This window comes from Mustela erminea, chromosome 9 (genome assembly GCF_009829155.1).
Source record: "Mustela erminea isolate mMusErm1 chromosome 9, mMusErm1.Pri, whole genome shotgun sequence".
Lineage (NCBI taxonomy): Eukaryota > Metazoa > Chordata > Mammalia > Carnivora > Mustelidae > Mustela > Mustela erminea.
This window is the reverse complement of record NC_045622.1, coordinates 27,237,207-27,249,721: the sequence shown is the minus strand read 5'-3', so window position 1 is coordinate 27,249,721 and position 12,515 is coordinate 27,237,207. Positions and strand designations below refer to the sequence as shown.

The following is a 12,515-nucleotide window of genomic DNA, read 5'->3' as shown; positions in this document are numbered from 1 at the left end:
TTGACACAAATGAGGAGCTGAGGGGAAAGCCCCGTTTCCTTCCTGAATTCTCCCTCCGAAGCTAATTTCAGGATTCCCAAGGCCCATGATTCTACTTTTACAAATATAATTCAGTATCTCTATGTCCCAACAGCCAGGAAAAGAAATGGTAACATCTTACACCATCCTAGTGAACAAGGTTTTGAAATAGTAAATGTTGCTTTCCGAGTGCTTTGCTATTAAATCCAACTAGAACCCCCATCCCTAGTCAGTTGAGGAGCTCTCGAAGAGAAAAAATTAAATGTCACTTCATCATCCCAACACCATTTCCTCCTGCCTCAGGGTTTACCCATTACAAATGAAACATGAACATTCTTTCTCATTTTTTTCCTACTACCGATGCCCATCCATGCACTAGCTTTTTCCCCCCCTCTCTCATTCCCCCTCCTCTTCCATTTCACTCACCGATGCCTAGCTTCTCCTGATTCTTTCACACAAGCCACCCCACACTTGCAGCTCTTTCTGACTCTTTCTGTCCCATGAGACCCTTTCCTGTTTTCACTTCCCAGCTCAGGGCTCAGTCTTACCAAATAGCGTAATGCTGGCATTGGTGTGGCCCAGCTTATTGGAGGCCACACAGGTGTAGTTCCCATAGTCATGCTCGGAGACATTGAAGAAGATGAGTTTTGAGAGAAAAGGTCTGTTTTCCACTTTGACCCCCTTCTTTCCTTCAACCAGTCTGAGACCAACAAGAGAGAGACAAAAAAGGAGAAAAAAGGAGATGGTTATATTTTTCTCATAGAAGGAAGACAGACTCTGGAATTAACGATCTTCTTATTGCCCCCATTGACATCGTGATGACTACTTTTCCCCCCACTCAATTAATGCATGTCCACACACAAGGATATGTACTTGTATTTCTCTACTTTTGTGCATGTGCCTGGAGACAGTCTTGGCACTACACAGATACTCACTAAACTCTCTGAAGGCAGATGCCTTCAACACATTCAGTATACTAGCTGTGTGACACTTGACAGTAGGTACTCCGAGTGTGGACTTAATTGATGTAGATGATAAGGTTAATAAAGATGATGGAGATGGTAACCATAGAGAATAAAACAACAACAACACCTCAATCTTCAAAGAGAAGAACCTGAGGACTTTGAAAGAACAAAGTGTTTTCAAGCGCCTTGGTAATAAATGTTCCCTTACGAACTTGAGGCATTCTGCAGATAACACTTTACTTTTGCTGGTAAATAGAATATAAGTATCAGGGATCACTTTTACAGCAGGGTACTCTGAAGGGCTTGGGAGAGGTGGTCTCCCCAGAATAGCATCATAACTCAGTCTGGAAAGGATTATAGATTCCTAAGACTGACGCTATAGAGCCTGGACAATAGCAGTCCGATATGCCACAATGGCTTGCACTGGTGGTAGGGGCCACTAAAGAAAGACCACAGAGTGTGAGTGCGGAAAACAGATATACCTGCTAGAGCCATAGATATCACTACTAGGCAGATGGAGAGGGTCAGGAGAATACCGCTTAGGGGCTGATGGGGTCATATCCTCTATCTCAGGATGCTGTCAGCAAAAATTCTTAGTACCATTACATGTCTACATGGAAGTTATGAGACCAACCCTCTTCCTTTTAAAAACTCTGGAATGTCCTATTTCAGAGAATGGGCTTTAAGCCAACCTTTTACTTTCCCTGAAATCATTTGTCTTCCTTGCCCAGAGACTGGGCCGACACTATGGGAAAGATAAATGTTGGGGGTGGGGAGGGATCCTTCTGAATGGAGGATCTCCGGGAACATGGTTTAGGGCTTGGCTGGGGCAGAGTATGTAGGAAATAAACAATGTCAAGGCATAGGGACAGAAATTGGGGTCAATGGCTGGTTTCAGAGTCATCAAACTGAGAAAGACAATACTCGAGGCAGAACAGGAAGTGAAACCCAGCAAGATGATGCTGAGAAAATGCTCCATAAACTAAAAATGTTCTTCAATATACTAAATTTCTGTGGAGTCAGACATCAAGACCTCCTGCCTGTCTCTGGGTCCCAACATGCTTCTGGCACAGAGGGCATGTGCTTTGTCGTCCTCTGAAACCATAGTCTCTGTAGGACTACAGAACAGTTCAATCTGCCACCCCAATCCCCATCCGAAGAGAACGTCAGGCTCTGGCTTCAGTTCTTGCGCAACATCTGTCTCCTGGGAAGTCAGAAGGTTGGCTGGAGGAAGTTGCATGCTTTTCATTATGTAGATTTTCCTGTGGGAGCCTTTCTCTCTCATAAGCTAGGGGCAGTGAACTGGCCTGAGTCCATGGACTTCATTAAAATGTGAGCACTGTAGGAAGGGAATGAGGCATCCGGCTGTGCTGCCAGACGACGCTGTTTTATTTCCAGCTTGTTATGTAGATATTGATCCTCTAGGGGGTGCTGTCCAAAGAAGGCTCTGCAAGCCCACCCACCAGGAGGTTTTGGAGAACCCGTCAAAGTGTATTGATCCCATTTGCCATTTTGACGCCATTCCTGGGCTGGGGAGGAAGACTTCACATCAGAACCAAGCTGTGAATTAGATTTCAGCTCTGCAGTGGGGAGAGACACTTACCCGAATCAGGTTCCTGCTTGACAGCTCTGAAATGTCTTTAGCTAAAAGCAGGGTGGGGTGGCGAGCAGCGTTTTTGCGGCACTTTGCAGCTTCTGGGATGACAGACTTGCCTCTTCTCTGTGTGGTCACACATCACATTTCCCCATCCCATACTGCTCCCAGGCTCCAGAGTTTTAATGAACCGGAGGCTTATCATTGGCTCATGTGTCCCCGTGGACGGGTGGATCTTAATAAGTATTGCAGTCTATTTCCTCTCCCTTTGACTGATGACACACACAGTGGCCGTAGCGTGCAGTTGAGTGGTGCTAGGATGTAGACAAAAGAGGCTTCTACTGCAAATTTTGAGAAAACTCTCTGTCCCCATCACATGGACTCCTTTGATTTGCCTCTGAAGTCCACTCATGTTACTAGGAATGGAGCTAGGGGAGAGCTGCTCTTTCCTTTAGCGGGGAGCCACCTGGAGGAGGTTGCCTGGCAGCCTCAGTGGCACAGGAAGGACTGGCAGCAACAAGGACCTTAGAGCCAGAGCTGTTCTTGTTGAGCTGGGTGTCAGGAGGACAGACAACTCCACTCAGTGGGAGAACACTGGAAATAAATAAATGAGGAGCACATGGAAAACTGACCAGAATCAATTGAAGGGGAGACAGGCGTCCCCATGAGGAGAGCTTGGTCAGTAGAGGAATCAAGGCTGCCTGAGCCGGGGGCGAGGGCCGGTGGGATCTGAAACGTGACAGGGCTTTCTTCTTGGAAAATAATACATGTACAGCAGTCCCTCCTATGACACAGAGGGTGCAATGCAGGACTGTGTTTACATTTTTTCTCACCACTGGTCATTTTTGTTGTGGACAGCTCTACATATTTCCTCCACATATTTTAAGATCTCACTTTCCCCTACATTTTTACTTATCTTTTTCTCCCATGAAGAATTAAAAAAAAAAAAAAGATGCATCTGATTAGGGAAGACCTGGATAATTGAAGGTTCAGGAACTGGGTGTGGAGCTCCATGTTTTTTGTTAGTTTTTTCTGATACTAGACTTCCACAGAGGAGGGCCGTCAGTGGGAAGGCAGAGGGACCAGGGGAGCAGGACTTGCAAGAAAAATGCTTATTTACTGGGAAAATGTTACTCCCTTCAGCATGATTCTGAGTTCTTAGGAGGGGGAAAGCCAGCTATTTCTTCTTATCTCTTCATGTGTTCGCTTTTCTTCCTTCTGCCTCCTGTCTTTCATCTCTAAAATGGGCCAGATGAATAGGATACACCTTGTCAAGATGCTGCCAGTCTTTTACTTCAGGACTGAAAAGCACTGCTTCTCATTTGGGAGGATTATGATAAGACAGGATGAGTCTGACAATGGAGTCATGTGATTCCAAGACGGGGGGAGCTTTTGGTGTCTGACTGACCTCATAAAGAAAGGCACCCAAGGCATGCTGGAAGAGATGTTCTAAGTAGTGCAGGCAACAGCTGGGTCACGGCTGGCCTGGACCTGCTCCAAGTTCCCTTCTTGCAATCCCCCTTGGGCTGTTTTTCTTCCCAGCTTTTCAGCCCCCAAAGCACCTTCCTCCTTCACCCACATGCACCACCCCCTCCCCATTTTTATCAAAGCATTTTGAACATGGACAGCTCTTACACATTTATTCGTTGTTCGCCCACCTTAAAATAGCTCTTTGATCACAGTAATTGTCATGTTGCCTGGCTGTTCTGAGCTGCTGAACCCTGTGCTAACTCGCCATTTGATAACTCCTCGCAATGACAGTCCTCCCTGAATCACAACAGAGATCCCGATGATGGCTGCAACAATGGGAGGGAAGGGGATAGTCCCCTTTCTTTTCTTTTACCTTGAAAGAACAACCCAGGCACAAAGGGAGGGCTAAATCGGGTCATGAACTCCTTTATCCACCGCCACCGACGGTGTCCAGAACTGAACTGGAGACCTGCTAACTTCTTGGCCACTCCCAGCACCTAGTGAACATTCCCAGTTTCTTAACGCAAGTCTGAGAGTGTGTTAAAAATAGCTTCAGGCAGAACACATTATTTTCTTGCCCTATTAAAAAAAAAAAAAAATCACAGGCCTTGCAATGTTTCTGTGGCCTTCTCTGAGATTTGGCTTTCCTAAAAAACATGTTTTGTTTCAGGCCCGTTGATTAGCGAGGGATAACTCTGTATGGAAAGGTTAAAAACAGAGCTGAAAATCATGACTAATCAGAAAATACAGCCCCCACTCCCCCACCTTGATAACCAGTTGCAACTAGAAGAAGATTGTTCAGAAATGCCTGCATAACCATCTGGAAATGGGAAGCTAGAAAACCTTACTTCGACGTGGAGGCAGGTGAGGCAGGTGAGGCAGGTGAGGCAGGTGAGGCAGGTCGGGCAGGGAGGGAGTCGTTACCTTTTCTCATCCTTGTACCACTGGAATTCTGCAGAGGGAACAGCGGAGGCCTCGCACTGCAGTGTTCCCTTCTGTCCAACGGGGACGCCTGTCCCCTTCGCTTCTGAAATGTACGGCGGGTCTGCAGAGAGAAGATGTGCTGTAGCATTTTAAAATGCATCCTAAAGTGAGGCAGGCTGCCCCATTCACTGGTTTTGGTGTTTACTCCCTGCTCTACCTCTGCTTGCTCAAGCTGACAAATTGTACACGCATTGAGCCAGAGTGTGAAACCACTCAACACGGTGCTAAGGAAAAACTTGTCTTCCTAGCATGTACGGGTGCTGTTCCCCTCTGTGCGGAGGTGGAATGAGCAGGTATTCAGGCATATTTCCTGTTTAAACTTTTTAACTTTCATAGGAGAATGCCAGCCCATCAACCCTACCTGCCTTTAATCAGCCTTATAGAATTTCTGCACACCAGGTTCTTGCCAGACTCTATAACCTCAAACCATTCAGTTCCCATCAAAAGCTCAGTTGCAAGAAATAATATTCATGGAGAATTGCCTGAAGCATAGACAGATCAGCCATTCTTTCAAACATCCTAAAATGGATCCTCAAATCCAGCCAGACCAGACTAGACCTATAAACCTGGCCTGCATTCATTTGAAGTCTTTACCTAACTACCCTTGGCAATTCCAACAGTTTACATTGAAGTGCATTATGAAAAACAGCCATAATAAACTTGGCATTCTATTTATTGCAGAAGTACCATGTGTGACATTGTTGACAATATCTCAAAGTGATCTATTTGTGAAGACACTAAAGAGAAATTTCTCTTGGGTCTCAGTACCAGGAAAAGCGGTGTTTTTCCCAAGCAACAGGTTTGCTTTCATCTTATGGACATAAACCTTAAAGCAGATGATGTCTCCCCATTTTGATTTCATAACTCAAAGCCAAATTCTGCACCTGCGTCTACCCTCCTTGAAGTATATATTTCTGGTGTTCGTTTATCCCTAGCTTTCACTTACTGTCCTAAATAGGTTCTCCCTTTGTTCCCATCCTCTTACTTTCTAGGTTAATTTTTATTAATTTCAAATCCCTTTAACAAGCTGGTGGTCCACATTCTGGTATAAGAATGGTAGCATTTTTATACCTATCTGCTTGCTTCCTAAAGCGCTGTGCATTAAGTAGGTCCAAATTGTAACAGAAAGCAAAACATTAAAGAATGAATAACCACCAAGACACTATATTCTTCCCACACTTCCATCCCAAAGTTATGAAAAGGAAACGCTTCTTGTCTGCTGGGTTAGTTCTTGGGTTCTATCCTGTTTTAAGACTTCCTGAAATGAGCACAGCAGAGAAAACTTTCAAAAGTCCTATGGAACTACTCAATGTATACTATAAGGAATCAAGAGGAGAGAACATGAGGCACAGGTGGGGAAGTGGAGGAGGGTCAATGTCAGAGAGAATCTGAGTGGTTGATAAGAGAGAATGAGGGTCGAGAGCAGTGGCCTCCAAACTTTTCAGATTCTGTATCTCTGTTAGTCAAAATCAGGTTCTGAGATGCATCCTCTAATATGTGTATGTTTATTTATATTTAAATTATGAATGTGCACTTTGTACATCAACATATGTAATCGCAGAAGTATAAGATCACATAAGTATACCATAAATATGAACAATAAATTTCCATAAATGTATCATAGATTTCCTTTATACACAGGGTATTTTTGCACCCCACTATGGACATGACTGGGCTAAAGAGGAAAGAGCTAGGAAACATTATGAGCAAAGTACGGGAAAAGTTGGGATTCAAAGATGCATTTCTATAAATTGTACATTGAAGACCATTTAATGATCTTCCAGGAATATAAGTCAAGTTTGGGATTATATTAAATTACTTTCAGCTGCAACTTTTTAAAAACTAGAACTTGGAATTACTCCTCTTGAAAGCAGAGAATGGACAATGACATGGCACTAGTTCCCATCCTGAGTCAGCCTCTGGCTCTGTGATCCAGCTCTTTGCTGTGGTCATGACAGCAGCCAGCTTCACACGCACAGAGTGGGGGTTCCTGAGACCACTTACAGTTCACGGTGACCTTTACTCTCCGGACCACTGGTGCGGCCACATCATTGGAGGCACTGCACTCATAGTCCCCCGACTGCTCCCGTGTGATGCCCTGGATTTCCAGGTACTCGTCTTCACTCACAAAGCCCACAGCTGCAGGAGAAGGTACGGTGAGAAAACAACACAAAACAAAACACCAAAGGTATAAACTTAGAAAACAAGTATAAAATGGTTATGTCTTCAGAGAATTGTGCCATTTCCAAGTTTCGATTCTTGAGAACCATGCCCATTCTCTCCCCCCCCGCCCACCGCCCTTCTACTGCTTCCATCATCAACTTTCCTTTAGTTTCCCAGTAGAGCAGCTGAAATGTTTGTGCTCCTACCTAGACTGAACACAGAGCCTGGGGAATTACGGGTCCTCAATAAGTGATTAATAATTGACATTTACACGGCCCGAATCTTACCAAGCGGTGGGGCTCTGGGATCTAAGTTAGGCACCACACGTGAATATTAATCTTTCTGATTCCAAGGTATCACTAAGGCTGAACCTTGAAGTCTAGATCTGATCATTGCATCCCAGACCATAAGTCAATTAAAAATACCACACTAACAGTTACACACACACGAGCCACAGAAGGCAGTGGCAACGCTAACAAAATAAATTTAAACTCTGGCTTTTAGATTTAGACACTTAATAAAATAAGCAAAGATGAGTTTTCTAAATTTTGATCTGCTAGAACTTTCGTATAGAAGATCCTGAAGACAAACTAAAAAAAAGACACCGGACTTTAACCACAAATACAGAAGAAAGTCAAGAGCAAGAAGACATGGTGGCGAATCTTAACATGTCGTGTCTTAACCGTGACACATTTCCTGACATGTCTTAAACATGAGACATGTTTTCTCTGTTGAAAAATTATGAATAAAAAACAACTCTTGACCTGCTGGCTTCCTACTTGAGCACTAACCATGCGCATTGTCTTATGGAAACAGCAAGGTTAAAGCCTGGAAGACTGATTTCACAGTTCTCTCCCTTAGTCACCATGAACGTCAGCCTACTTACGCAAAGGCAAGGGAAAACAAAAGGAACTGCTTACATCCCAGCATTATTCTGCGTTCTCTGTTAAGTAAAGATAGTTTGATGATATATTTTATTATGTAAACAGGGATACTTTTAAGGGCAAAAGGGGTACTATTAATAGTTACTCTGGGACAATTAAAGCATGTGTTGAGACTGTCCCAGGCAACTGAGAGACATTTCACAGGCATGTTGTACCTATAGTTCTAGTGTTGTTTGGGGTAACCAAGAAAAACATGCATATACACAAAAGCAATGTGAAAACTCTCACAGGTTGCAAACCTGTTGCTTTAGGAAGTAAGCCTTTAATCTGCTGGGAAGCCAGACTCAGGTGGAGTGAAACTATTTTAACATGAGTGGTCCACGTGAGTAAAGGAAAGAAAGGAGCATTTTTCTCTGATGATAAGACCCCCCATAATGCCACATGGATCTGCAGATCTAAAGCACGAAAATGACAATAGTAAGACACTAATATAATACAAAGAAAAATAGATATGGTATGTAAAGTTCCCATTGTGTTTGTTCCATGACATCACTAAGGTCACCATCCTTGTCAAGATAACAGTAGAAATAACAATAACAACAATTAGAAATGACTATCTTGTCAATTACGGGCACTACCTTCCCATCCCTGTCGCCACTTATTGGTCATGAGAAGTCTGTGCCACCATCCAGTAACAAGCCCAACCTAAGCATTTCCTCATACTTCTTCATGCCACGTGGAACCCACACTAAACATGGGTAGACACTCTCTTGCCAATACTATCTACATGAGAGCAAAATGACAGCCCGTACCTGTTACAGTAAGCAACCAAAATTCACAACAAGAACCAGGAACACATTAATAAGTGGAAAACAGAGCCCAGAAGTCTAGGCTATGAAGAGGGCAATCAACATTAACCCACAAAGACTCACAGTCCCGACAAGTAAGAAACTGCTAATGAACAATAGCTTTCTTGTTACTGTTCTGTAAGCATCTTTAGGGAAAGAAGCACTAACCTTGACTTGAGGAAGAGTGCAGGGAATAAAAAGAGAAGGTTGACATGAAGAAGGTGTGTTTCCTTCTATGTTGTCATTGTTTATTTTCTCCAACCTCAAGCCTACATTTGTCAGATCTTTCCCAGCTAGAATGCTATAATTACTGTGCAAAGTATCTCAGAGACTAGTGTCACACTTAATATTCCCATTAATTTTAAATGGTAGTCCTTGGTACATATGTGTGGCAATTGGTGTCATATTTTAATTAGGCTTGCCCTACACCATCTGAAATTAATAATAGCTCAAATTACCAATGTAATTTATAAATTAACAGTGCCGTAGCATTAGGAAATAAATTAGCTCTGGACAGCTGTTTCTGGACTGAGCTCTAGTGTCAGAGCAGTGTTGGTAGGAACTCACATCTCCTGGGAGGCTGTGTACTATACCACCAAAGCAAGGAAACTAAAGGACACAGGGGATCTCTGCATCTCTTATCCTTACTTCCAGCCAGAGGCCATACATACACTTTAATTTCACCATTCACGTATGTTCTTGTGTGACCACAGCAAGATTGATAAGGACCCAGTTTGGATGAGCTTGTTATATGGGCATCCAAATGAGAAGCAAGTCTGGGGGATTACAGACTCAAATGCAAGCACATAAATGTTAGGGTAATCACAATCAAGAATTCATCAAGTGGGGACAGGTGTATTAGTGTACGTTTAATTTTATACATGAATATCAGGCAAACTTATGTAGAAAAGGAATGGCTTAAGATTTGGAGAAGCCGTATGTTCTCCATCGATCCAGATTTCTATTACCAGAGGGAAGGGATTTACACTTAAGTCATCCTGCAAAAAGCAATGAGGCTTAATTTTACTATCATATGTTCTCCAGACCAAATGTAGAATTATAGAGAAACCACAATCACTGTACTATTCACCAATTGTTACATGTCTACTTTCTGATTAAATTGGGTAAGTCACAAGAAGAGTAATTTATATAGTAAAATGCTTTATACATTTTAGGTTTCACTGTTATTATTTTCCCCTTTATCCTTACATTTTTTTTTTCTGTAGGAGAACCATGTATAAGAAAAACAGAGAAAGAGATTAGCAATGTAACAAATTAAACTCTCAACCACCAGAAACGAAATTCCTATACTTGCTACTTAAAACAAATGAAGAATTAAACAACAACAATAAAAAAAAAAAAAAAAGCCCTGAACTGAAATTTACAGAGTTGATGATTGAATTTATAGAGTTAATGATTCAAGGAGAGTTTTCTTTGAAACAGCAATTGTGCTCTGGCTATAAATGATCAATGCTTTATCACTCATATGAGGAACTTAGAAAAATATTGGCGGGGGGGGGGACAGATAAGCAGATCATATTTTAAAGTGCATTTAAAGTGCTAAAGGAAATTCTTGGTTAAGAGCTACGAGCAGGGAAAGAAGCAAATCACTTGATAAAATCATATGAAAAGAAACCCTTCATGGTCAATAGCTTCTCATTTGTAAGTCTTTCTTTTCCAAAGAAAACACATCCCTTAGTGGAAATGGCACGTTCGTCCTCCTAAAACACCCCCTCCATCATGTCACACCTCTCCAGACACTAAAAATGGCTCCCTGTTTTTTGTAACATCAAACACAAATCCCACTGCTTTATGGAAGGAAACCCTTCAACAAGTAGCCTGATCTACTCATGCCAGCTCATTTCGCACCTCTGCCATGAGGAAGGCAGCAGGTCATCCTGAGAAAAAGGAAAAGCTTGGCATCAGACAAACCTGATCCTCTACCTGAAGCTTCCTGAGGAGTTGACTTATGCCACTCCTCTGTGCCACGATTGCTTCCTCTCCACAACTCAGAATATCGTTAGCTCGAGCAGTCCTTTGAGGATGGAATGCACATGCCACGTGGTTGGGGCAGTGAAAGGCACGTGATAAATTTCTGCAGGTGTTAGCTCTGTCACCACCACGGTCCCTACCACTGCCACCACAGCTTTCAAGCCTGGCCCTGATATTTTTCATCTTGGACCAACATCATCGTTTCTTTTGTACAGATTGCATCCATCACTCAGAGAGCTATGTTCTTTCTGTCACCAAGGCAGACACCACCCTGCTTTCAAATTCTAATTCTTCCCTGAAAACTCCCTGCTATGGATTGAATTGTGTCCCCCAGAAGATCTGCTGTGGCCCTGATCATCAGCACTGCATAGTGTGACCTTATTTGGAAACAGAGTCTTTATAAAAGTAATCAAATTAAAATAAGGGTGGGTCAATCCTGTGTGACTGGTATCTTCACACAAAGGAGGAATTTGGACACAGACAGGCACAGAGGGAAGACTGTGTGAAGATACACAGGGAGAAGATGGCCATGGGACCACAGTGATGACTCTACAATCCAAAGAAAGCCAGGGATTGCTGGCAAATCACAGAAGCTGAAGGAGGCAATGTAAATTCTCCCCTACGGCTCTCAGAGAGCACATGAACCAGCGGACACCTGGGTTTTGGACTTCTAGCTTTCAGAACAGTGAGATAATGCACCTGTGTTATTTATGCCATCTAGTGTGGGCTACTTTGTTATGGTGGCCTTAGGAAACTCGCAAATGCCCTTCTGTCTCCTGTCAATGCCTATGACTCTCCTGCACTCTTGTTCCATGCAGAGCCCCTTTAGGCTTTAAAAACCAGAAGGGAATTAAATGCGAGAGCTTAAAGAGACATTAATGGTTATATATAACTCCATAGTTGCTATATTAGGACATAGTCTGACTTCAGTAGAATTCCCTAGAATAGCTGTTTAAATATAGATTTCTAGATCCCACCCACACCTATTAAGTCAGAATCTTCAGGAATGAGGAGTTTTTATTTTACTAGGAAATTGCCACATACAGCCACGAATGGGAGTTAGCAGTATCATTACATCGTTGTATCTTAATGTGGGAAACTGCAGTGCAGGGGAGTCCACATCTGGTTACTGATGGAAAACCCCCAGCTTTCCTGATGTCCAGCCCACTGCCCCTGCAACTACAATAGCACTTTCTGTTGGCCAGTTGTTTTATGCTGTTTGCACTGGTCTGATTTTCCAATGGAAATGAAATCCTGGTAGCGGGGACCAATCTTCGATAACTCTGGCTTTCAAGGCACCTAGGAAAGTAGTTTACATAATCTAAAGTTTGTCAGCTTCTTATTAATGAATTGAACAACTGTAGATCTACAGGCTAAGGGTACCCGGGTGGCTCAGTTGCTTAAGCCACCGCTGTCCGCTCAGGTCATGATCCTGGAGCCCTGGGATCGAGTTCCTGCACACCAGGGAGTCTGCTTCTCCCTCTGACTCTCCCCCTCTCCTGCTCTCTCTCTCTCTGTTTCTCATCCTCTATCTCTCAAATAAACAAATAAAATCTTAAAAAAAAAAAACCTATATGCTGAGTTCAAATAAAAAGAA

The 12,515-nt window shown here is 43.0% G+C and overlaps 1 protein-coding gene across 10 annotated transcripts in view; it reads right to left on the bottom strand.

Moving 5' to 3' along the window:
* The window catches only part of NTM (neurotrimin), a 939,904-nt gene that overhangs the window by 14,767 nt on the left and 912,622 nt on the right, over positions 1 to 12,515 (bottom strand). For all 10 annotated transcript variants that reach the window (XM_032356562.1, XM_032356566.1, XM_032356568.1 and 7 more), the window contains 3 exons: positions 7,036 to 7,170; positions 4,972 to 5,092; positions 567 to 718 (listed from right to left, as the gene is read on the bottom strand). In XM_032356562.1, the coding sequence (XP_032212453.1) occupies positions 567 to 718; positions 4,972 to 5,092; positions 7,036 to 7,170 (408 nt within the window). The remainder of the gene's footprint in view (positions 1 to 566; positions 719 to 4,971; positions 5,093 to 7,035; positions 7,171 to 12,515) is intronic.